The sequence below is a fragment of the Ammospiza nelsoni genome, chromosome 17 (assembly GCF_027579445.1).
Source record: "Ammospiza nelsoni isolate bAmmNel1 chromosome 17, bAmmNel1.pri, whole genome shotgun sequence".
In the NCBI taxonomy this organism is placed as follows: domain Eukaryota; kingdom Metazoa; phylum Chordata; class Aves; order Passeriformes; family Passerellidae; genus Ammospiza; species Ammospiza nelsoni.
The window spans coordinates 15618832-15645006 of NC_080649.1; the positions used below are offsets into that span (position 1 = coordinate 15618832).

The 26175-nt window shown below is 54.7% G+C and overlaps 1 protein-coding gene across 1 annotated transcript in view; it reads left to right on the top strand.

Moving 5' to 3' along the window:
* LOC132080961 (ankyrin repeat and fibronectin type-III domain-containing protein 1-like) overlaps positions 1–26175 on the top strand; it is a 247480-nt gene that overhangs the window by 158099 nt on the left and 63206 nt on the right. The window contains exon 5 of the mRNA XM_059484388.1: positions 12857–12897. Within this exon, the coding sequence (XP_059340371.1) occupies positions 12857–12897 (41 nt within the window). The remainder of the gene's footprint in view (positions 1–12856; positions 12898–26175) is intronic.

Below are 26175 nucleotides of genomic sequence, written 5' to 3' on the forward strand. Positions count from 1 at the left end.
AGGCTGCTTTTTCATAGAATGGCTTGGGTTGGAAGGAAACTTAAAGCTCATGTTGTACCAACCCCCTGCCATGGGCAGGGACACTTTCCACCATACCAGGTTTCTCCAAGACCTGTCCAACCTGGCCTTGAACACTTCCAGGGAGAGGGACTGGAAGCTTCAGACTGGTGACAAGGGTTCTCTGTGCCAGCCCTTGACTGGTTTAAAAACTGATGAGAGATGGGCTGTAGCCCTCATTTCCATCTCCTGGCCCATATTTCCATCTCCTAACCATCCTTCCTGTCTTCTTGCCTCCTGGTGTGAGCAGTGGCTCCACAGGTCTGGTGGGAGGAGTATGGAGCTGCTGGGCCACTCACTGGGTCTCCTGCACAGGAACTCCAAACAGGAAAGAAAACTTGGAAAGGCACCACCTGCACTTTGTGTATTGTTTGTGTAGTTCAGGCAAGGAACCAGCTTGTATTGTGGTTTCAAACATGACAACACATTCCTGGGGGCTCAGGAGTGTGTGGGCAGATTCAGGGTCACATCCTGCCTCCCATGTTTGTGTCACTGGCCCCTTGCTGCTGTGCCCCAGCCCACACCGGGGCCATGTGCCCATGCTAACAGCATTGCCAGTGCTGTGTTGCATCTGCAGAAATCCAGGAAAAAGGAGGATTTTTATCCACCTCAGATCTAGGGCAGGGTAAGGGGCAGCTTGAGGCTGCCCATGTGGGGTTTCCTGCGTGGGGTCAGCACCCACATCTCAGACTGGGACTGGAGCACCTCCACAGGGGTCAGGCTGAGAGCACCCTGCCTGGTGCCAGCCCTGCCCTGAGGCATCCTCACTCCTCTGCTGCTCAGGACAGCCAGGGCAAGATGGGCTGAAAATTAATTTAAAAACCCCCAAGGAAGAGATGATTTCCTAGTGCCGGCCAAGAAACGTGACACTGAGCAAATAGTAGAAAATAAAACAAAAATAAAGTTCACATTGGATCTGGAAGCGGACATTTAATTTGCAGCATCGATGGCGTCTGCGTGCAGAAATCTCGATTTCAGCCGGGTCTCCCAAGGCAGAGGTCCCTGTAAATGATATTGCTGTGTGCACGTTCTGGAGCCCTGTGCCATGTCGTTAACAGAGCGCTCCTTCTGGGAGTACATTCTTCCCTCATTTTCTATCCCCATACATTAAATTGATAGTTTGGGGGATTACTGCTCTTTCCAAGCTCACATGGGTGGAGTCCCCTTTATATGGCCATGCTGGTATGTAGTGAATTTGAATTGGCGCAGCAGAAAACTGGAAAATTTGGAACAGATAACTGTCTCCTATCTTTATATGGGAACATCAGAGTTCCTAGCTTTATTCTGGGGTTCTTGCCATTCCAAATATAATTTATTCTTTTATATAACTGTTTTCATATGATACACTCTGAAGAGCGGGTAATGGTTTGGGGAGGATATAATAATTTTTTTCCCCCTCCAAGGCTGTCTTCCCAATTAATGAGATTGAGAACACGTTCCAAAAATCTATTTTTCCTCTCTGGGCTTTTTCTAATGTACTCAATTTATTCTGTAGTGTGTCTTGTGCGTCCTTTATGGGCTTTGATTCCTCAATGGTGGTGGTTGTCTGGCTGGAGCCTCTGTAAGTGCTCAGGGTATGGATGCAGTAGTGGGAGCAGTGAGGGACTGCCTGTCCCACTCCCTTTCCACTTGGGAAGGTGGACTTGGGGACATAGCAAGGTCATCATTGTCCCCACCTTACTGCTGACCTCAGTCTTCCTACCAGATGGGGTGGCTTTGTGTGCTTTGTGGGGATGGAGGGGTATCCTCATCCCCTGGCTCCTTCTTCCCCCCTGTCTACATGAGAAATGTGTGGCCAGCACTGAACCAGTGCCTCCATCCCTCAGGAAAGGCTATTCCAAGAGAAATCTGCAAAGCTCCAGGGCCTCTTTCTTCTTAAAGCCTCACCTGTAACCAAAATAGATAAAGTTCTTGTAAGTTTTTCTGTGCTCACATTGATGATGCTCCCAAAAACCTGCGGCATATTATCCTAGAACCATGGAGTGGTTTGGAATGGAAGGGACCCGTCTTGAAGGGACCTTAAAGCTCATCTCATTCCACCCCCTGCCATGGGCAGGGGCACCTTCCACGATCCAAGATTGCTCCAAGCTCCTTCCAGCCTGACACTTCCAGGTCTGGGGCAGCCTCAGCTTCATATGAATTTCAGAGAGCTTGCTGCTCTGATATGGGTTAGTTGATATGTTACAAGCCCTATTTAAACAAATACTTAAAACTTGAGAGTCAAAGTGAATTTCTAGGCCTAGAGGAGTTTCTTTGGACAATTGATGGTGGCAAAGGAGTGCTCAGAACAGACCTTTCAGTGTTACCCAGGTAGTGAAGTGGTTCCTGCTATGTCTAAGCAGTGGATTTGCTCTGTATTGTGGAGCTCAGGTGCTCCCTCTGAGTCACATCTGTCCCTGTTCTGACCAAATCATATTTTAGCTGCTGTTGCCTTGAGATAAAGCTGAGGCAACACCCCAGGAGCAAATTGTAGCACCCAGCTTGCCCAGCCCCATCAGCTCCCCAGGCATGAGCAGGGCAGGAGGAGCAGCTTTCCCATGCATTGGGCTCAGTGCTGGCTACTGAGGAGGAAGAGGAGGACGATGAAGAGGCCAGCTGTGAGGAGCATCCTTGCTTTGTGGCAGGCATGTCATTCTGCAAACAGCCCTGCTCTTCCCCCAGGGCTAGGAGCAGTTAAGGTCATTCTGTGGTGGCAGCCACATTCCTGGGAGTGGAGATTCACTGATTGACACTGACTGAGTCAGATGCTGTGACCTTGGGGAGCCACTTGCAGGGCCAAAAGCATGAGAGAGCTGCTCTGCAATGGTGCTTTCAACTCTGGGTGGGTGCTGTTGTCCAGAGAAGCCGTGGCTGCCCCTGGAGCCCTGGAAGTGTTCTAGGCCATGCAGGACAGGACTTGGAGCAGCCTGGGGTAGTGGAAGGTGTCCCTGCCCATGGCAGGGCATGGGATGAGGTTTAAGGTCACTTCCAACCCATTCCAGCCGTGTGGAATTCTGTGTCTTGTGCGAGGGCTGGGTTCTGTTCATGTCCCTGCAGGTGTCATGTGTGCTGTGGGTGTTTATAACTTGTGCTGGGTGACCAACCATGTCCCCTGGTCCTGCTCTGCTCAGATCCTCCCCATTTTCCACGTGTGTTACCCCAGGAGTGCTTTGATGACAGAGGACACTTCCTGAGGGTGCTGTGCTTTGCTGGTCCTGGCTGTGCCCACTGAGATGACAGCATTGCTGCCTGTGGGGGGTCTGTGGTGCCCAGGCTCCCCTGTGGGGTAGCAAACCCCAGGCAGTGGAGGTGGGTCCCACTCTGCTCCTCTTACATCTGTGCCTTGTCCCTCTCGAGGGGCTGCTGGAGGAGAGGGACATTTCCATGGCCTTGGTTTTCCAGCAGACTGGAGGGGCTCCCCCAGACCCAGTGCTGGGGGTGCATGGAGGCAGCGGGAGAGCCAAGGGAGAGGCAGAGCTCTGTCCAAGGAGGGCTGGGGTGGCTGGAGGGACAGCAGGGATGGCGTGGGACCAGCAGCCTGGCTCTGCAGCGGGGTAGGGCCACGGTGGGGGTGTGGTGGCAGCCCTGCTCCCTGCCCAGGTACCCCTGGGGTGCGCTCAGGGCCCTTGGACACCCCCTGACACATCTCTGGGCCACTCATCCTTGTGCTGCTCACCTGGGAGCCTCAGGGAAGGGGGCCTGAGCTGCAGCCCTGCATCCTCATCCTCTTTGTCAGAGGCTGCAGCGACAGGGGAGCAGCCACGGGAGGGGATGGGAGGGGAAGGGAGGGATGGCAGGGCAGGGAGGGCAGGGAGGGCACCCTCGTTTGCTCCCCACACTATAATTAGCTGGGCTGGAGGGCAGAGCTGCTGTCAGGCTGCTGACACCCAGGCAGGCTGCGGGCAGCAGGGCCGTGTGTGAAGTGCACTCTGCACCACAGGGTGTGGTTAATTAGCTGCAGGTCCTGGGAGATGAGGTTACTACTCGGATCTAGCTTCTTTTCCTGTTTTTTTTTTTTTTTTTTTTTTTTAAACCAGTGATGAAAGATAGAAGTTCACCTATAAACCAGTATAAACATGTAGGAGGATGGAAGTGTTCAAGGCCAGGGTAGATGGGGCTTGGAGCAGCCTGGTCTAGTGGAAGGTGTCCCTGCCCATGGCAGGGGGTGGAATAGGATGAACTTCAAGGTCTCTTCCAACCCAAACCAGTCTGGGATTTTATGACCTGGTGTGCCCAAAGATTAAAAAATAACAAAACCATTTGTAAATACCAGGCAGCACATGAATGCAATTATGAGATCAGGAAGCTGACATCCCCAAAAGGAGGCAAAATAAAAAACCCACCAGGTTTTAGCAGGAACACAGGCCCGGCCACACTCCCCTCCAGCACGTGCTGTGCTCAGGGCTTCCCTCTATAAATAGCAGCAAGTTCAGCTCCACAGCTCAGCCCTGATCCTGCAAACACTAAAACCCAAGCACAGCTCCTTCCCGATGTGCTCCAAGCTGCTGTAATGGTTTGCAGGCTCTAATCATGAAAAAGAAGGAAAAATAAGGTGGAGAAGGGAAGTGTGCAGCCCACCAGGTACAGGCCATGGGTGACTGCAGCCTGTGCCTGCAGCTCCCTGGCACGTTCTGCCCCCCTCTGCCCCTCTGCAGGGCTGGTGACGGACAGCACAGAGCCAGGGTGCCAGGCCTGTGCGTGCCTGTCCCCCTGGGGGCTGTGGAGGTGCCAGGTTTACAAGCTCCCCTGGTTTTGCCAGCAATTTGACAAGTTCTTCCATGCGGAGCAGCAGCAAGTGCAGGTCTGGCTGTGGCGGCCTGGCAGGGAGCTCCTTGCACAGGGAGGCTCCAGCACAGAGCCTGTGCGTGCCTGCGTGGCTGTCTGTGCATCAATGAACTCCTGCAGGCATGCAGCACGACGATAGCAGGGCACAAAACAAAGTTTCCTGGATGAGCTCTCAGTACAGAAATGCTTTGAAGCTTGGGTCAGCCGTAGCGTGGTGTGAGCTGCGAGGGGTTTGTGGGTGAGCTCCCCTTGGCACGGGGAGCGCGGCTGGGAAGAGGCTCAGCTGGGGAAAGCAGGGCTGGGAGATGCTGCAAGGGGTGGGAAGGCAAGGAGGGAATGCAAAGGGGCTTGTTTAATGAGGGTGCTGGCAGATGCTCGTGAGCAGACTCGCTTTTCCTCCCACAGGAAGGCCGGCAAGGAACCCCAAGTCACTGTGGGTCTGTGCTGCAGGCAGCCCAGTTTTGTGGGTGCAATTGCTGAGGGAGGGGGGTGTGGGGTCCCTGGAGCCATGCTGGCATGGTTTGTGGAACCATGGTTTGTGGCTCCTTCCTCTGCTTCAACACAGATCCTGCTCCACTGTGCACTGCACCTGTAGGGGTGAGCTCTGAGCTGGAGGAGAAGAGGAAACAGAATTAATGATGTTGGGAAATTTGGCACTGTTCTGGTTGGCCTGGCCCTGAGGAGTGTACAACCTGCTGGCAGGGCCAGGCTGAGCTGCAGAGACATGCTCTGGAGTGAGGGGCTGGAGATGTGGCTGTCCCAGAGAGCCCTTCCCATCACTATCCTGGGGCTCAGGGAGAGGCTGGGTGGGGATCACAGAATCATGGAACACCCTGGAATGGACCCACAGGGACTGGACCCAGGTTGGACCTAAGAGCTGGACCCAAGTCCAGCCCCTGTCCCTGCACAGACACCCCAGCAATCCCACTCTGGCCATCCCTGGCAGCGCTGGCCAAGCTCTCCTGGAGCTCTGGCAGCCCCGGGGCTGTGCCCATTCCCTGGGCAGCCTGGGCAGTGCCAGCACCCTTTGGTGGTCACCCCATTTTCCAAAGAACCAGGTTCATGTTTTTATTACAGGCCCTAGAAAAACACCAAGGCCTCCCCTCCTGGGTCCCAGCTGTGAGGGGGTGGCAGAATGGCCCCTGTCCCTGAGCTGAGCTGAGCTGGAGCAGGGTGGAGCTCACCTGCTCACACACCCTGGCACTGTGAGGGGCTGGGCTCGGGTTGGTGTCTGAGCAAGGCTGTGGCAGCAGGGGGATACAGAAACAGCCCCTGTTCCCCACTGGCTCTGTGGTGTCTTGGGCAGGGGCCTGGAGGGCCCCAGGAGCTCCCCAGCTCCCCAGTGTGGGTTTGCTGCTTTGCAGGGCCGTGCTTCTGTTCGCTGCATTGCCTCAGTGCACCGTGTGTGCATAGCCACATTCCCTCCTCCTTCCTCCCTCAGTGGTCCAAACCCCATTTTCTCTGGTTCCAGCTTGTTTTTTGCTTTCTGTTGGACTCAAAGCCCAGCTTGGATGTGCATCACTGCCCCATGTGCATGCACGGGCTCAGGGCTGTCTGCAGGCCAGTGTGGGAGCTGGGTCAGACTCCTGCTCTGAGCTGGGATGAGGGAGCTGTGGAAGAATGAACATGCTGGAGCCATTGGCATCCTCCCTGGCTGGGTCTGGGGGGGATTGCCACCCCCTCCTCAGATCCTCTGCATTGGAGGCAGGAAGAGGCAGGGTCACGATGGTGAGAGGCTGGGGCTGAGGGCTCACACCCCTCCCCGTGGTCCCACGGGTGCTTTGGCCTTGCCACAATCCCACCCTCTGACAAAGGCCCTTCTGTGATTGCCAGAGGGTTGTGTCCTCTTCCCTCCTTTCCTTGAGCCAGCCATTCTCATCTGGGCAGCACTGCCTGCCCCACCTGACCCTTCTGCTGCCACCAGATTTGTGTTGCTGGGTCACCCCAGTTCTCCATTCCTTGTGCCCCATACTTCAGCACACAGCAGGATCTGCTCTCCATCCAGGATGGCCTTTGGGAATCTGGGCTGCCCCCAGCTTGGTGGCCTGGAGCTCCCTCCAGGCTGGCACCCGCACTGGAGGCAAGAGTCACCTCTGTGATTTTCAGCTCAGCAATCTGGTTCATGCAGCCTGAAATTCAAGTTTTAGGATTTGAGGGTTCATCTGGCCCTTTGGGGCTGCCTGGGGCTGTATTAGCTCGAGGCCCTGGCAGTGCTGGGGCTGTTTGAGCAGTGCAGTGTTGGGGGCAGGTGGGGTGGGTGCTGGAGCCCACAGAAGGGAGGCAGCCTTGCAGCATTCCCAGAGCCCTCTGGCTCCCCAGCCAGCCCCTGCCATTGGGCTGGAGGGACATGGGCTGCCTGGAGCACCCAGCCTGGCCCTGCTCCAGCCCTGGCTTGGGGGGATGCTGTGAGCTGGGCTGGGGGCTGCCATCTCCCTCCTCCTCCTCCTCCTCCTCCCAAACAACCACTCACATCCCAGGCTCTGAATTTTATTCCCCTTCCGACAGTCAGGCATCACCTCCTGATTACTCATAACTGCAGCATGCTGCAGATACACAGAGCCTGGGGAATGGCTGTGCTGGGAGCAGAACCACCAGGATCCAGGTGACAGCCAGGAGGGATGGGGGACAGGCTGTGCAGCCATGGTCCCCAACCCCTGCCCTGCTGGGGCCAAGCACCTCCTGCCTGTGCCCAAATCCCCCTGGGGTCTGCCCAGCCCAGCTCCAGGTGCAGCTCAGGGACACTGAGGTCCTGGCAGGGGACAGTGGCAGGGTGGCAGCACAGCCTGCAGCCAGCAGTGCTGGTGAGCTTGCTTTGCAGGATCCTCTTCTAGCATGGAAAAATCAGTCATCCCTCAGTTCTCCCCTGGTTTGTTTGTGTGGGCATTGATTACGCTGGGAGTTACTGAGCCAGATTTTATTGGAGTGACTGAGAAAGCTGCCACCTGTGAGCAGCCACCGGTCTTTGGGGATTATTTTGGTATAGCTGCTAAATAATTGCATGAGGCTTCTTCAGCCTTGCTAATAACTTTGTTCTCCCAGGGACGCTGCCTAGAAAAAAAGATGAGCCAAGATTATGCTTGGCAACATTTATGGGAGGAAAAAGTACAACAGGATTTATGTCTGCTGGCAGAGAGAAATAAATAAAACAATACCTCTGTCTTAGCCCCTCCACGAACATCCTTGTTTCCAACCCCAGGTCTGTAATCTTCCTAGCATGGCTGAATTTTGAAATTCAGCACACTCCTTTAAGTCACTCATCGTTTCTGTCTGCAGCATGTTGTGCTAATTCTGACTGGGGACCAGCAGGGCTGGCTGGGGAGATGAGCTGGCCTAGGGAATCTGGGCTGCTGTCTTACCTGCACTGTGGAACTCACAAAATTATTTAATTAGTGCCTGAAAAGTGAAATTGAACAAGCAAATTCAAGCATTCCTGTTGGCCCAGATTCATAGAATCAAGGAGTGGTTTGGGTCAGAAAGGACTTTAAAGCTCATCCTGTCCCACCCCTTGCCATGGGCACCTTCCACTATCCCTGGTTTCTCCAAGCCCCATCCAAACTGGCCTTGGAGACTTCCAGGGATGTGCAGCATCATCTGGGACAGCACCCTTGTGTCCCACCTTCCTCTCCTGGCCCTGCTGGGCCACTGGAGGGATGGAGCACATGCTCTGGGAAGTTTTGGGGGCTGCCCTGCCCAGTGCCATGTGCCAGGGCAGCAGGGCTGCCCCTGCCCCACAGGTGCCTCTGTGCTGCCCATGCCCACAGTCCCTCACCCCGGTGCCTCAGACAAAAGGGAGGAGATGGATGCAGGCCTTGCTTGAGGTGTTTGTTTTAGAAACACAAGCTGATAAAAAATTATTTCATTAAGGGCCTTAAAGTGTGCTTCCTCAGGCTTGAGTCATCAGTGGAGTGAGCAAGCAGGAGCAGCAGTGGGTCCCAGTGGAGGGTGACTCACGCTGCAGCGTGGGGCTCACAGGGCTCAGAGCTGGGTGATGCTCCTCTCCCTCTGCCTCAGCATGGCTGGGGGCTCCCAGCACCCTGAGCAGCAGCAGGAGGGGTCTGGGGGGCTGTGAGGCTCCCAGATTGTTCTGGGAGCTGAGCCACGCTGTAGTTGCACCTCTCTGCCATCCTCAGCTCTGCCTGGATGCACAGGAGCCACAAGCAGTCACTGCTCCAGGAGTCTGGAGACCATCCAGGAGCAGAGCATGCACACAGGCTGGCATTTGAGCTTTTATTCTTTATTTGCATTCATAGAAGCCTGCAGATTCCTCTCAGTCCAGGAGGAATTGATATTTCCTCCCAGAAGGCACAGGAAAACACCAGGCCCCCTTCTGCTCCTCTGCCTCTTTCAGTTCCCAGGCTTCAGGAACAGGCAGGAAAAGAAAAGCCAGTCCCAGTTCCCAGTAAGGTCAGGACCTGTCCCCTCTACACTGGTTTGTTTGGTGAGTGCTGTAAAACCTGCTCTGTCCCTCCTCCTTGGAGGTGTTGGCAGGACACTTTCCCTAAGGTCCAGGATGTGTGTTCCCTTTGCCTGACCCTGCTTCCCTACATCCCAGCTTCCCTTGGCCACTTCTCCCTTACCTCCCCCTCTTGTGGGGGTGGCAGAGGCTGTGGTACCTGGTGGGACCGAGGTGGCACTGGTGGCACCGTCCCAGCCCTGCTGCTGTCCCTTGTGTGTGACAGCACAGCAGGCAGTGCCCATGGCAGTCCTGCCCACAGCCTCCCCCATTCCCTGTGGGATCCCTCATGAACCTCTTCATTAGCCAATCCCCCTATGAGGAGGATATTCCCAGGCAGGGCTCTGAGCTCTCTCAGTGCTCTGGTTCCTACCAGGATGTTGTGCTGCCCCTGCCCTTGGAAAGGCTCCAGCAAGCTCTGCTCCATTCCCTGGTGGTTCTTGTGCCTTCCTGGACACTTTCCCTCTGCATCCATGGCCACCTTGCTTGGGAGAGAGAAATGCAGCATGGTGGGATTGACCTGTGCAGCTCCACCTGCCTATTGGGCACGGTCCTGTTCTCTTCTGGAAAAAGGGTGAGGAGGCAAAGGGCTGTGCCTGAGCAATATGGGAAAACTGAGACACAAAGTGGGAAGAAATGGCTGGAGGGCAGACTTTGGGGTGGTGGTACAGCCACCAGCTGAGTCAGAGCTCCTGGTCTTCCTCGGGGCCCAATTCCTTGGACGTGTTGCTGAAATTCTGCTTTTCCTCCTTATTTGCTATTTTCTTCATGAGCATTAAAATTAGTAATTTTGGCTCATCATTGCTGTAACCACTGCCCAGTTTATTGGTGGGGTTCTTTAATCTCTCTGCATAGTTCCTCATTGTTTTATCTCAGATATCTAAAATCTTTGTTTTCCACTGGCTATGGCATTGATGGGAGCTTTTTCCGTGGACATCTCCACTGTGGCTGGGTGGAGGGTCTGGCTATGTGGGCTGCAGGTTATCCAGATGTTGTTTCAATGGCATTGAGAACACTGTTTGTGGGTGATTTCTCCTTAAGTATCAGCAGTTCTCTGTGATCCCCACTAGCACAGAGAGCAGAAGGAACTGAATTTGTTGTGACTCATGAACTTCATTGAAACCAATCCATACTCCCCTGACACTTTGGGTTTTGGGTGCAAGTTTAAGGAAGTAAGGAAATATCATATGGGAATGCTGTGCTGGAAGGGGTGGAGCTGTTCCTGGGTGTGCTCTGGGCTTGCAGGACAGCTCAGGTGCCATCACTCACCCTCAGCAGTTACTGCTCTGCTCATTTCTCTGCTACCTCAGGAATGCACAGAGTGGTTTGGGAGATCTGGGGATCTCCTGGAGATCTCTCAGCCCAACCTCCTGCTCAGTGCAGATCACCTACCCTGGATTATCCTGGACACCCAGGACCATGTCCAGTGGGTGTTGGATGTCTCCAAGGACGGAGAATCCACCACCTATCTGGGCAGGTTGTGCCAGTGTTGGATCAGCCCAGTTTGGTGTCTGGCCATTGATTTGTGGGCTTTGCTGCAGCTCCGTGCTGCTGTGGGGTCAGAGGAGCAGCAGGGACAGCCAGGGCTGTCCCCAGTCCACCCAGTGGGGCTGCTCAGAGCTCTTGCATGTTGACAGTCAGCCCCACGGCAGGTGACATCTTAGAAACACAGGACCAGAAAATCTCCTGAGGTGGAAGGGGCCCACAAGGATCATCCAGTCCAGCTGCTGGCCCTGCACAGACACCCCAACAATCCCACCCTGTACACCCCTGAGATCATTGTCTGAACACTCCTGGGGCTCTGGCAGCCTCGGGGCTGTGCCCATTCCCTGGGGAGCCTGGGCAGTGCCAGCACCCTCTGGGGGAAGAGCTTTTCCTGATATCCAACCCAAACCTCCCCTGGCACAGCTCCAGCTGTTCCCAACGAGCTTCTCACCCCAAATGGAAGCTGCTCCTCGTGTGCTCCCAGCTCTGCCCTCAGGCCTCTGTGTGCCCTGGGCTGAGCACCAGGATGTCACACACAGACCCTGTGTCCTGGGCTGAGCACCAGGATGTCACACACACAGACTGTTGTACCCTGTGTGCCCCGGGGGTGGCTGCAGCTCCCCACTGCACCAGTGACCACCCAACAACATCACTGTGCCATGGAGAGGGTCACCCACCAAGAACCACATCCCCATCTTGCTGGCGTGGCCAGAGCTCCCTTTTGGTTATGTTTTGGTGGCAGTGGGTCCCTGCCTGTTTAAAAGCTGGGGTCCTCCTCTCCCTGCTGGCTTTGGTGGGAGCTCTCTGTGGCTTTGGCTGGCAAGGGGAAGCTTTGGGATCGCTCTTGCGGGCCTGATTAGCATTCGGCCCCGCTGCTCCCGCTGTTTGGAGCTGGAGCTCGCCATTGCCTGGCAACCACAGAGCAAAACTCCAGCAGCAGCCCCGAGCCCCGGCGGCTCCTGCGAGAGGCACCGACACGCGGGGACAGGGACAGGAACGGGGCCACCCTGCACTGCTGCCCCCTGCCCTCCACCCCGCAGGGTGCACAGACAAGGATCAGCCCGAGGAGCAGGAGGAGGAGGAGGAGAGGGCTGTGGCGGTGCAAGAGCTTTGGTGACAGCCAGGTCTGGTGGCTCTGTGTCTGTCTGTCCCGGTGCCGCCTGCCATGGGCATCTCCCTGTGCTGGGCACAGCCTGCCCTGCACACCCTCGGAGCAGCAGGTGCCATGCTGCGCTCTGGGAGCTCCTGCCATGCTCTGGGGCCTCGGGGCAGGGCCAGGCCCTGCTGTGGGTGCCTCTGGACAGGGTGTGATGGGGGACAGAGTGGGGTGTGTGTGGGGTACACGTCCCCATCCTCACAGCACAAGGAGCTGCACACCTGCTCTGTGTGTGTGCCAGCACCCACCAGGCCACGCTCCCCAGCTGGGGTCTGTGCTGTGCCCAGCACCCCCAGGGGCCCCATGGGGGGGCTTGGCCTCACTGGGGTCTCACAGGGACCATGGCACAGCTCATCTGTGGTGCTCTCAGACTTCTACTCCATCATGCTGGGGTGGAGTTGGAGGGACAGGAACCTGAGCGAGCATCAGGACTCTCTCTGTTTCCTATTTTGCATGTGCTTGAGGCCTGGTGTGGTTTTCCTGGCAGCAGAATTTGGTTGTCCTGGTCCTGGCAGATACTGTGGGCCTGGGGCTCAGCCCCTGACCTGCCAGAGGGGCTTTGCAGTGGTGGTGGCTCAGCCCCTCCACCAAACCCTGCACTTTGTCCTCTTTCCAGCTGGGGGGACTTGACAGGCCTTGAGTCCCTTCTGACACCAGGTGCCACTTTTATGCAGGACACACAGACATGCCAGAGTACATTGAGTTCAGATCTAATGCATCCTCTCACCTCTAGTTTAAGTCTCTATTTTTACATCTTTGATGCTGTGGGTACTGCCTAAGGCTGCAGGGCCAAGCTGTCCTGTCCAGCCAGTACACTGAGACCCACTGGGCAGGAAACCAACAGACATGTGCCTTTCAGTGCTTCCCCACACATCCTCATCAGTGACACTCACTTGGCAAAGGGTAAAAAAATAAACACATCTGTCTTTTGTGTCTTGCAGAGCCTGGGGTCGGCAGACAAGAAGGACTTTTACCAGCCAAAGTAAGTGCCAGTAGCAGTGGTGAGTAATTGCATGGAAATTCCCGGCTGGTCCACATTACCCGGCAGCTTCATGGCTTGCTAAGATTAGACATTTCAGTGTACAAGAATAGCTGCTGCAATTACACAAGTGAGGATAACAGTGGAAGGGCTGTCAGTCATGCTGGCTTCAGGGCATATGCAAATCCTTCCATCAGGTCAGAAGGAGCCATGACAGCTTGACTGAGCCTGGGGACAGAGCCAGGAGAGGGGGGTGCACTGGTGACCTTTCCCACCTCGGGCTCCCTCTGCTCCTGGTTTGCACAGCTGAGCTGTCTTGGAGGATGGAAGGGTTTTGCTGTGTGTCACAGATCTCCCAGTGCATCCCCACAGCTGCTGGTGCCTTTGTCTCACCCGCTGTGCTTGGTGCAGCTCTGTGAGCTGCAGGGGGACAGGAGCCCAAGGGGGCTTTAGAGCCATGGACATGAGAAGGTTACTGCAAACCACTCCACCAACACAGGCAGTTGGCTGGATTAGGTAACAGAACCTCACCGGAGCATGGCACTTTGCAGGCTTGTGCTTGCTGGATGGACAGGTTTGTTCCCATCATTTGGATAATGGCAAACTCTGTTAAAAGCCCTGCTGAGAGGCTGGGCTCTGCCCTGGCACTGCATTACGTGCTGTGCTGCTGAGCACATCACCTGTGGGACCTTGTGTTGCTCCTGCTTTGCTTGGGGCAGTGAAGGTCTGCAGGTTATCACCTTTCTTCTGAAAAAAAACCAAACCAAAAAACAAAGGTGGAATTGAAGCTGTGGGTCAGTGCTCTGATGGGAAGGATTGTCTGGGGAGCAGGGCTTTGGACAATTCAGAAGGAACTGGGTTGAGGATTTCTCCTCCAAAGCTCACTGTCCTGCTCTTGCTCACTCTTTGCTGCTTTCCTGAGCATCCCAGCAGTGCAAGCAGCATCCTCAGTCTGAGCCAGGCTTGACCTCAGGGGGAGCAGGTCCAGGGGTGCCAGCCTGTGTCAGGGAATGTTGTACAGAGCTGCCTGCTCCCTGTCTGTCCTGGGAGAGCAGCTGTGGGCTCTGTGCATGCTCTTCAGTTGTCTGCTGATTCCTCTTTATGCCACCAAGAGTTTTTAAAACTCAGTGCTGGTTTCTAGGTCTGTACTGAGAATCTGATTTGAGGGAGTTTCTCTGCCTGTTCACCCCAAGGCAGTGCAGCTCATCAGCTGTCCAAGACCTCAGGCAGATGAAGACTTCTGGAAACACAGAATATCTGTTTAATCCTGCATGGCTTTCTGGGAGATCAGAGGAATATCACAGGAGATTATGGAGTCATTGTGGATGCCACAACAACATGAACACACATTTGGCAAAGAGCTCATGGTTGTGTTTGTGTGACCTCTCCCAACAGCTGTCCAAGATTTTGGTGCTCCTGAGTGTAAGCTGTGTTTGTGAGGAGTCTGGCAAGCAGGTTTAGACCAGATTGAAGCATCTCCCATGTCTCAGTTCCAGCTGAAGCTTTGGAGAGGCTTGAAGTAGGAGATTTGGAGGAAATCTTTAAAGAGCTCTTACTGTTCAGATTTCCTATAGTTTTCTGTGGTTTTGGTGGTTGGTACAACAATTTGTGGTGCTGCAATTATAACTAAGCTCCTCTGAGAAATGAGGAATCTTTCTCTACCTTGAATGGGAGAACATGGCCTTCCCATCTCACTGCAGGTGTGGAGCTGCTGGGTCAGAGTGGGGTTGCTGGTGCTGTTGTAAATCCAGGATGTTTTGTGGGAATTTGTTTCTTTGTGCCACGAGGCCATGGGACCTCCATGGTTTGGCCCAGCAGCTGTGACATGCCTGGTCATAACACTGTGACTTTGGTTAATGCCCATTTACACTCCTCAGTGGCTGTTTTGGGGTTGTGATGGGTGAGTTTGTGGCTGTGCTGTGGCCTGGTACCACTGCCCCCATCCCATCTGGCTTTTTGATCCCCCAGCTGATGCCACACTGTGCCTGCTGAACCCATCTGCAAGGCTGGACCAGGTGCTCTTTGGAGCCCTTCAGTTTCTCCAGGGCTGGAGCTCATCTCTCTCATCTGAGAAGGGTTGCTAGAAAATGCCAGAGCTTGGGTGGCCCTGCTGGGGACTTGAGACAGCTCAGCTCCTGTGCAGCAGCTCCAGAGCCCAGATCACAGCTCCTGAGCCCTGGGCCAGCAGCCAGAGCCTGGCAGGAGCTGAGCCCAGCTGTGGGAGCTCCTGGACACATCTGTGCAGTGAGAGAAGCCTGGCAGTGTGCAGCTGTCCTGCAGCTCCCATGTGCCACAGCAAACTTCACTGTGCTTCTGCTTTTCCTTTGCCAGCTCTGAGGCATTGGCTCACCTGCCCCCAAAGCCCTGTGGGAGCAGGGTCAGAGCCCTCCTGCTCATGTGTCAGCTTTGGGGCTCTCCCACAGCAGTGCTGGTCCTGAAAGCAGAAAAAGGAGACACACATGCCAGAAATCTCAGCAGTGAGTTTGTCACTGCTTGTCCTGGGAGTGGCTCCTGCTCCATTCCTGCCATGTTCACTCTCTCTAATCAGGTGCCCTCTTCCTCAATGGACATCAGATATTCCATCTGCTGAATTGCCTTGTGTCTCCTGGAGTGACTCCTTTCCTTCCTTTGTTACCTCTTCCCTTCAGAAATGGAAATGTGTCCTCCCCTCCCAGTTCCTGTCTCAGGCAGGGTGTTCCTGAGCTCCTGGACCATCCCAGTGCTGATCAAGGGCATGGAGATGTGTCCATCCTCACCCATCAGCCTCTGATGGCCCTTCCCCTCCTCCCAGTCCACCCATGAGGTTCAGATCTCCCCAGGATGCAGTGAAAGCACACAGGGAGCTGCAGTGCAGGTGGACCTCAGCTGTAGGTAGTCAGAGGTGCCCAGAATGGAGCTGCTGCCTGCTCTGGGGGACGCCCCTCTGCTTGCAAAGGTTCAGTGGTGGTGCCATGGATGTTCCTGGAAGAGCTGGCCCATGGCAGGAGCTGGCTCTCCTGGTCTCTGGTCTGGGAGGTGATGTTCCCTCTGCTGTGGGAAATGGAGGGATGCAGCCTGAGCCTAGAATGATGAAGCATTAATCTTAAGAAAAGTTACATCAGCTGAGAACTGAAAGGGGTAGAGACCAGCCAAGGAAGGACCAGCAGTGGCACATAAAGAGCTCCTGTAGCTGGAATACCTGAGAGAGGAACCTGGCATGTTGGGAATGGCCACAAGTGCAGCTTCAGTCAGCATGTGCACAGTATCCTCACCTGCACTGACTGCTCCTGCCATCCCACATGAACAGGTACATGTGCCGTCCTGTGCTTCCAAAACACTGTGTTCAGATGTCAGAATGGTTTATCCTGACCTAACAGCTCTCATCTGATGCAGTTTGGGCCCATGGCAGGGCCTGGCTGCAACTCTGCTCTGCCTGGGATCTGACCAGAGTTTGTAGGGATGGGGTGGCATCAGCCCAGCCCCTGAGCTGCTCACTCCTTTGCCACCCCACTTTTGGAAGGTGCTGATACAGCTGTAATGCTGTCAGAATACCCAGGCTTCCAGAGCTCCTTCCAGATTTCTAACACAGGGCTCTGACTTCTCTGTCAAGGCAGCGAGGAGCCACTGGCTGAGGACCCAGGGGCAAGGACACCATGCTCAGGGACAGGAATAGGCTTTCCTGGGACAGGAGGTAATAACTCTCCTGGCAGGGCTGGGTGGCAGTCCCTTGACAGGAACTGAAGTTGTTTGGTGTGTTTGCTAATTGCCCCTGGCACGTATTTGCTCTTCAGTGTCAGGAACTCATTTTCTTTAAAGCAGAAAGAGATATTGGTGGTACTGACACTCATGAACCCCCCAGCAAATGCAGACTGAAATACCTGAGCTTAATAAAGTGTCCCTGGGAGCTGCCCTCATTCCCCCCATGCTGAGCTGTCAGGGACTGTGTGCCAGGCACTCTGAGGTGTCAGAGACACAGCTGCAGTGACAAAATGCTCTCCCTGGATCCTGAACACCTGTCCCCTGCTGTGGTGGCCCTGCAGAAGAGACCGGCTGGCTCAGAGTGTGCCCTGCACCAGCAGGATCCCACAGGATCCCACAGAATGCCACAGGATCCCACAGGATCCCACAGGATCATCCCACAGCAGGATTCCACAGGATCCTACAGGATCCCACAGCAGGATCCCACAGCAGGGTCCCACAGCAGGATCTCACAGCAGGGTCCCACAGCAGGGTCCCACAGCAGGATCTCACAGCAGGATCCCACAGCAGGATCCCACAGCAGAATCCCACAGCAGGATCTCACAGCTGGATCCCACAGCAGGATCCCACAGCAGGATCTCACAGCAGGATCCCACAGGATCATCCCACAGCAGGATCCCACAGCAGGATCTCACAACAGGGTCCCACAGGATCATCCCACAGCCCTTTGGGGCAGCACCTCGTGGCTCTGGCTCCAGCTGGGATCAAAGGCTGCCCCACCCTCTGTCCTCCAGGCTCAGAAGTGCAAACACGGGAGGAGCCTTTGAAAGCACCTCCCAGAAAGCAGCAGCTCCTGTTTGCTGTCTCAAAGTCATTACACAGAGCTGTCTCCACAGCTAATTCTTTGTCACCTGGCCCTTACAGCACAACATTTCATCTCCCAGACTCCAATCTTGCCATGCCAGCACTTAGATGAAAGTGTTTCCTTGCTGAATCATTATCTCGTAAAATGTTGGTGGTTTAAAGGCTCTAGGAATCAGTATTTACATTTTGGAAGCATTAAGGACCATAATAATGAGCATGATGTGTTCCTAAGCCAGGTTCTCATCTCAGTGCCTCCCTCCCTCAGACATTATTGCTGTAGGAATGATGACAATCACACACATATAGGCAGTGTTTGACTTCTGTGGTGGCTGAGAAGCTGTTCAGCTGGGAGCTCAGGTTCCAGGTGCTGAGCAGAGGGAGGAGACACTGATGGGAAGTGGGGAGATGGTGCCAGTGACACCAGGGAGCTGTGGGGTAGCAGAAGCAATGCCAAGACCACCTCTCCATAAAGGATACTCATGGGGATACTCAGTGATGCAAGAAACTGTCCCAAACCCCCCTCTGCTGAGGTCTGGGTGAACACTGCCCTTTCTCATTTCCCTTTTGTTGGTTCTTGGGAGAGAGTGCCTGCCCTGGGCTCCTGTGCCCTCTGGGCCTGCAGGATCATGGAGGGATGCTCTGCACACAGAATGGCCCACAAAGATGCTTCCAGGGCTGGGCTCTCTGCTCTGGAGCCAGGCTGGGAGAGCTGAGGGTGTTCACCTGGAGAAGGAAAGGCTTCAGTGGCACCTCATTTCAGTCTTCCAGAACTTAAAGGAGCTTATCAAAGAGAGGGAGAGTGTCTTGTTTACAAGGACAGAGAGTGATAGGACAAAGAGGAATGGTTTTAAAGTAAAAGAGAAGAGATTTGAATTCGGTATTGGGGAGAAATTCTTCCCTGTGAGGGTGGGCAGGCCCTGGCACAGGGTGCCCAGAGCAGCTGTGGCTGCCCCTGGATCCCTGGCAGTGCCCAAGGCCAGGCTGGATGGGGCTTGGAGCAGCCTGGGACAGTGGGAGGTGTCCCTGCCATGGCAGGGGCTTGGAATGAGATGAGCTTTAAGGTCCCTTCCAACCCAAACTACTCTGGATCCATGGTTTTTCAGGATACAGATACCCTGGATGGCATCAGGACCCTTGATAACCAGAATTCAATATGTTTGCCCAAGAAAGGTTTGGACAAGATTTGGTTTTAGTGGTCCCTGGAGCCCAGGGGACAGCAGGAGGGGTTTCTGGGGCTGGCTGAACTCATTCCAGCCTGCACTGGATGCACAGGCCATGGGAGCACTGGACCAAGCCCAGGCCCTGTGCCTGCTCTCCCCTGGGAATGGCCCTCCTGCACCTGGTATAAAAGAAAGTTTAGGCTTTCATTGTTTCTCTGCAGCTTTTAATGTGTTAAGTGAGGTTGCAGTGTAGGCTCTTAGTGTGGCAGTTGTCATAGAAACTTGCAGGGCTTTTTTCCCTGATCCCCCAGCCCCTTTCTTTACACCAAAGCAGGGTTGAATTTTGTCCCCCCTGTAATTTCAATTCCATTCCAATTAAAAACCTGCCTGGGCCTGATTCCCTGTCTCCAGCACTGCCACAAAAGGACTCACAGTCTTTCTGTCATGCTTGCTGTTGTCCCAGCTGAAGGGTGTGTGTTCCCCTGCCCTGTGCACTTCCCTGAGGGGATTCTGTCCCATGAAATGCCAGCAGGGACTGGGGCTCAGCCCTTGTCCCCCTGCAGAGCCTCTGGGCAGCACAAGGCTCCTTGCTCACCATGGGGTCTCTGTCCTTGCTGCTTTTTCCAGGAGGAGGGAGCACAGGGGGCACTGGGGCTCCCTGGGCCGCTGGTGGGGACATGAGGATGGCACTGGTGGGGACATGAGGATGGCACTGCCTGCCCTGAGCCCGGGGCTGCCTTCCCCCTGGTGCTGCCAGCTCAGCACTCAGGCTGGCACAGGAGCCCTGCCACGACTGCAGCGCCTGGCATTAATCATGGGAAGGGAACTGAGCGTAGGAAGATGGGCATTTTTAACAAATAACCAAGCCTGCTTTCTCCCCTAAGCAAGAGAGCAAACTGTTTGCTGCAGTGAGTCAAGCCAGAGATGCTTCAGCCATGGGAGGTGCTGCTGCCACCCACAGCAGCCGTCGGTCCCAAGGACAGCCGGGTGCAGAAGGCACAAGTGGGGAGAGGAGTTCCCTGAGCTGCTGCCAGCACTCCCTGCTGGGCTTTCTCCAGGACACAGGGATCCTTTCCCTCGTGCTTTGCTTCTGGCACAGGACTTGATGGGGACTCCTCAAAGGTACCTGGACTTGCAGCTCAGAATTTCTGCTTTGAGGAGCTCAGTGCCCCCCCAGCTCCCCATGGCTCCAAGGCCAGGACTGTCTCATAGGGTCCCAGAGTGGTTTGGGTTGGAAGGAACTTGAAAACTCATCCAGTCCCACCCCTGCCATGGGCAAGGACACCTCCCACTGTCCCAGGCTGCTCCCAGCCCTGTCCAGCCTGGCCTTGGGCACTGCCAGGGATCCAGGGGCAGCCCCAGCTGCTCTGGGCACCCTGTGCCCACCCTCACATGGGTCGATTCCTCCATAGCATTTACTCCAAACCTGCTTTCTGTCAGTTTAAAATCACTGAACAGTTTAAAGTCTCCTGAGCCTTCATCCTGTGCATGGCAGGAGCCAGCCCTGGAGCTCCAGTTGTCTGCTGGAGTTCTTTTGGGTGGGATTTAGGTCTATTGGATCACTCCTTTGGCCTCCCATGTGCTGCAGGGGTATGAATTGCCCACGAGCTCCTGCAGAGGTTTTGGTTGCCTTCTGAGAGTTACCTAATTCTCTGAGCACCCCTGAGATGTATTTAATCCTGACCCAAAACTCACTAGAATTTGCTGGGCTCTGTTTCCCAGTCCCTGCCTCCTGCCACCTCTCACTGATAACAGCAGTTGGCACCACTCTGTTTTTGATGGGTGGCAGATTTTTATCAATAAACTCAATATAGCTCAAATCTTTTACAGCATGGTGTTTTCTCCAGCCACCAGATCAATTTTGTGACTCATCCCTCCAGGCTCTGCTGTTTTAATGTCCCCTTTCAACACGGACACCTTAATTGCAGCAGTGGCAGTGGCAGTCCCAGCAGTGCAGTATGTGCAGCTCTCCTGCTCTCCCCTAAGAACTGCATCAGCTTTTTTCACTACAGCATCACATTAGAGCCTTGTGCTGGGCTGCTCACCCGTGGTGACCCCTGACCCTTTCTGGGGGCTCCCTCTTGTCTGGGGTCCAGTCCCTGTTCAGAAATACAGCCTGAAATCCCTCTCTGAGCTGTGTTAGCCCAGGCTGGGCTGCATTATCATGTACAGGGTTTGAATGGGCTCAGCATTACCAGGCATTTCCCTCTCTCCTCATCAATATTTACCATTCCATCAATCTTCCTGTCACCCGCTAATTTTTTGAGTGAGGATTTTGTATTTCCATGTGATCATCAATGGAAATATCGGCTGGTGTGTTCCCTGTGGAGCCTGGCTAACGATTCCCCATTGACACCTCGTGTGTGAGACCTGTCAGCTGCCTCTAAATCTATTTAAAGTGCTTGATTAGGGCAGCACAGCCCCATCTTCTGAGCTGAGGGTGTCAGGGAGCACTGAGAGCTCTGCCTGTGCAGCCAGGGTTCATTACAGAGTGACATCAGGCTCATTGGACACGATCTCTTCCACCAAGACACACCGACTGACTTTAATTAGAACTTACATCCTTTAATTATTTCTTAATTTAATTCCAGATGAGCCCTGCCTTCTGGGTCCTGTATCAGGCTGGCTGGTTGGTTGGTAACTAGGTCACCCTTACTGCCAGGTGGGAATGTTGGGGGGAAGGAGCCATTTCCATCTGGATGTGGTAACCTGAACTTGGCTCAAAACAAGCAGCACTGCCCAGAAACCTCTCCCCAGCTTTTGGGTATGTGTTGGCTGTGCTGGCTGCTTGGTGCCATTTGGCCAGATTTGAGACACATGGATGCTAATGATTCAGGAGAGCTTCATCTCTCCTAGGAATTAGTTTACTCACATTTTTTTTCCAAACACGGAATAAATATGGACGATGCTTTCCTTTGCTGCATCATTTGAGCAGTCCTACAGACTCTGCTTTAAAGTAGCCCCAGTGATCCTTAAAACCAGACCTACTGCTAGCCTTTGTTTGGCCCTCAATAGCAGATTTTCCATGTCCAGCCACACATTTTCCCTTTCTTTAGTTTCCCTAATAGTTTTCCTATATATTGTAATATTTCATTTGTATTGACCACTCTATTCTGCACTCCATGGCAGGAGGTTGGAGATAGATGGAACCCAAACCCTCCCCATGATTCCATGATTTTGCTGCTGGCTCTGGGAGTCTCCCAGTGTGCTAACACATTATTCCTTATCCATTGGGATCATGCCTTTAAGGCTGAGCCCCTGCAGCTGGCTTAGGTATGATGTGCTGTGCCTCGCCCCAGTCCTTGGTGAGAAGGTAAATATGAGTTTATTCAAGCACCAACTGCTAAAAGATCTGTAATTCCAAAGAACAGCATACAATGGTGTGCAGTGTAAGTGTGCAGTGCCCTCCCCTGCACTCCCTGGCACCCTCCCACGCAGGCTCTGCCATCACCTTCAGCAGCTCCAGGGTGTTGAGTTTCTGCTCGTGAGGGAAAATTGCCCTTTCCTCATTCTCCCTTCTCCACCTTGCTGCCTCACATCACCTCAGAGCTTTGTCTCTCAGCACAGCACGAGCAGGGCTCTGGTACAGTTGCTTGGAGCAGCCTCAGATTAATCTGGGTTTTTATTCAAATACCATTGTGGTGTTTTCCCTCCATGCAGGGCCACACTGACAGCTGGGCTGTGGCACTGGGGTATCACACAAAGGTTTGTGCTGGAAGGGACCTTAAGGATCATCTAGTTCTACCCCTTTGCCATGTCAGGGACACCTTCCACTGTCCCAGGCTGCTCCAAACCCCATTCTTGGAGCACTCCCAGGGATACAGGGGCAGTCTCAGGCTGTGTGAGCAATCAGCCAGATCCTGGAGCTCTTCCCCTGGGAGGGATCATCAGGCAGGGCTGTGCTGTGCTGGGCAGCCTGCAGGGGCATGGGAACAGTGCTGATCTGCTCAGGGAAAGTGTCACTGAGGGTGTGACAGGAGGGAAGGCTCTGTCTGTACTGCATCCTGACAGAGCATGGAGGGGTATCCAAGGATTTCAGCTTCCCTGCAGCTTTCTGGCATTGGCAGACACAGCATTCAGGGTGGTGTGGTGGCTGTGCAGTGGGAAGGGATAAGGGTGAGGGTGGTTATTTGTCTCTTCAGGCTTGGGAGGGACATCATGTGAAATGGCATCATGACCAACATTCCATCTAATTTATGGGAAATGAATTCTTACCTCCCCATGGACTGCACAGGGAGCCTGGGCAGAGCACAGAGCTCTGCCATCAGTGCTGCCTCTGGTGGCTTCAGCACATCCTGAATGTAGGATGAGCTGATAAGAGTCACTGAAGAATCATGGAATCCCAGGATGGTTTGGGTTGGAAGGGACCTTAAAGCTCATCTTGTTCCAGCCCTGGCATGGCAGGGACACCTTCCACTGTCCCAGGCTGCTCCCAGCCCTGTCCAGCCTGGCCTTGGGCACTGCCAGGGATCCAGGGGCAGCCACAGCTGCTCTGGGCACCCTGTGCCAAGGCATGGAGCAATGAATAATTGTATTTACTCCTAAATTAAAGACTTGACTGAATCAAGCTGTGGACAGCCCTGGCAGGCTGACTTCAGGCAAACTTTGGAGCATTTTCCTGATGGATTGTGGGAGATCAGCTCAACCCCCAGACCACCTTGCCCCACAGCAAATGGAAATGTGTGTGTTGCTTGCAGAAGAAAGGAGCTCTGGGACCTGCAAATTCTCATTTTTAGATTTGAAATAGAAAAACCTTCCCAGCGAATGCTTCCAGAACACCTCTGGAGCTGACAGTTCTCAAGCAGGGTCTGTTGGAGGTTTTCCTTTGCAGTTTGAGGTAGGAAGGAAAAAGCACCCAGGGAGAGAAAGCTCAGCTGCTCTCATTGTCCCCTCGGATGTCAGAAGTGCTTTGTTTTCCACAAGTGCTTATTATTCATGCAGTGTCTCAGCAGGCAGCTGGAACACAGCTCCAGCGTGGGGCTGCTCCTGGCTGGGCTCTGCCATGGAGCTGTGCCATGGCTTTGCCTCCTCCTGGGACATCCCACCAGAGCCAGCAGCGGTGCTTGGTGCCTGCCTTTGGCACCACTGCCAGGGGTGGCTGGGTCATCTCTTCCCCACGGTGTTCCTCTTTTGTCCCTCTCCATCCCAGGCCACCTCCTGGCAGATGTGGGGCTGGGTTTGCTGTCCTGAGGGTGCTCCCAGCAGCGATGCTCCCAAAGGAGGCACAGCAGCCTCCAGATGTGTCCAGGCAGCATCTTCACTGCCTGCCTTGGCCTCCAGTTGTGCCAGACCCCTGTTGTGCAGTTTGTCCACTTGGCTTTGCCATTTCCATCCCTGAATGGTTCTGAGGGCTCTGCTTCTGGGCTTTTATCACGTTTCTCTGTTCTCTCGCCTCCCCTAGGCTGGAGGGTGTTGCTGAAAACTCTGGTGTGAAGCAGAAAGCAGATTCAGACTCCCAACCAGTTTCCAGCCATCTCAGACTGGTCTCTCACCATCTTGGCCTTGCTGCTGTGAATCGATGGCTCCATGAGCCATGGGGCTGATCTCAGAGGGCTGGGAGGAGGAGCGTGGCTGCTTCTGCACACATTGGCTCTGCTTCATTGAGAGTGCTCTGTGGAGTCAATCTCACCTTTCTTTGGGGTTTTGATGGCTGGCTGGAGCCCCCAGTGCTGTCCCCAGGAGGGACCACGTGCATCCCAGCAGTGCTGGATCCCACCTTGTCCCAGCAGAGTGGAGCAATGCCCAGCAATGACACGGGAGGGGCTGTCAGCCCCAGCAAATGAGAAACTGCCAATATTTGTACACAAAGGCCACGCTGAAATCCCTGTCCCAGTCCAGACATCAGAGGTGTCAGTTTTGATTTCCCAGACACAGAGAGAGCCCTTTCAGCCCCAGCCTGCTCAGACACTGCAGCTTTAATGTCCAAGCACCCAGCGTGTTTCCACTCCCCTCAAATGCATCAATCAGGTCTCGGTGAGGCTCTGAAAGAGCCAGTTTGTTAAACAAACACACTTAGTGTAAAAAGTTTATTCCAGTTAATTGGGACTTCATTGCAATGGAAACAAATTACCCAGCTGTCATCTGCCAAGGCAAACAGCAGCGGGGGAGCAGGGGTCCTGGCCAGGGGGAGACAAACAGTCATCTCAGGCAACCTTATTTATGGCCTTTTTATGTATTTCTGTATTTATTTGGACATTCCTGAGCTGGAGAGCTGGGCTATTGCCGAGCTGCGTGCCCCACACTTGCACAGAGCAGGTTATCTGCTCTGGGGCTCCCGGGCAGGAGCTGGCCCTGGCCTGGGTGGCACTGCCATGGGGACCCCGGGCTGGGGTCTGTGTCCCTGGGCAGATCCCTCCAGGCATGTCCAGGGCCCTTGCTTCACAGCCAGAGAGGAGGTGTGGATGGGGATGTCAGGGCCAGCTGCTGGTCCCTGGAGGCTGGGGATGTGAGGGATGTGGGGGATGTGGGGGATATGAGGGATGTGGGGGATATGAGGGGTATGGGGGATATGGGGGATGTGAGGGATGTGAGGGATGTGGGGGTCCCTGCAGGGAGCAGCAGGGCAGGGGAGCACCCAGGAGGGGCTGGTGGCCACTGGGAATTTTGCTCCTGTGCTTCCACAGTTCCTTGCCCAGTGCTAAACCTATTACCCCCTCGCAGGGGTGCACTGTGTCAGCATCGACCCCTCGGGTGAGTCCCCAGCCCCGCGCCTGTCCCGTTCCCTCCCAGCCCAGAGAAGGACTCTGTGGCAGGAGAGCTGGGAGCACTGCCTGGGGAGTCTCCCACTCATTCCCAGCTCGTCGGATTTAACAAACACCCTGTCAACACCCTTTTCCCCTGCTGGAGTTTCTAAGGCAAAGGAGGGAGCGAGGAGCGGGGATGGGGAGGCAGGCAGGGAGCCGGGCAGGATGGGGCTGGGTCCCGCAGCCGGCGCGGAAGTGACAGATAAAGTGACAGATAAAGTGACAGATAAAGTGACAGATAAAGCCGTGGGATTAGCAGCGTGTATGGTGTCAGGAGAGCAGCGTCCCCTTTCCTGCAGCGCTCGTTACCCGAGCTGAGCCCTGCCGGGGGAGGCATGGGCAGCACATCGAATTTCCTCCTGTCCCTGCTCCCGGGTGGCCTGTCCTTGCCTCGTGTCCCTCCAGTTCTGCCCTTCTGATCCAGGGGGCTGTGCCAGGGCTGAGGTGGGCACAAGGATGGGTGCAGCCCCCGTGGCACAGCTCTGCTCGGCTCTGGGCATGCCGTGGTGTGCAGATGGCAGCCTGGGACTGGGGATGGCACGAGCATGGGGGGCTCTCCCAATCCCCCCGGGATGCATTCTTCCCTCCTGGCCTTGGGGATGTGGAGGGCAGGAGCAGCTCTCTGCCCCCGTGCTGGGACCTTACAGCAAGCTGGGAATTCTCTTGTGTGCCTGGTGAACAAACCCAGGGCTCCTCCACCCTGCTGACTTAGCACATCCAGGACCTTTCTTCTGGTCCTGTGGAGTCCTAAAATTCACATTTGAATTTCACATTGCAATTGAGTTGCCATCCAGAGCCCTTTGTCCACTTTCCAAGAGTGTTTTTGTTACTTTCCA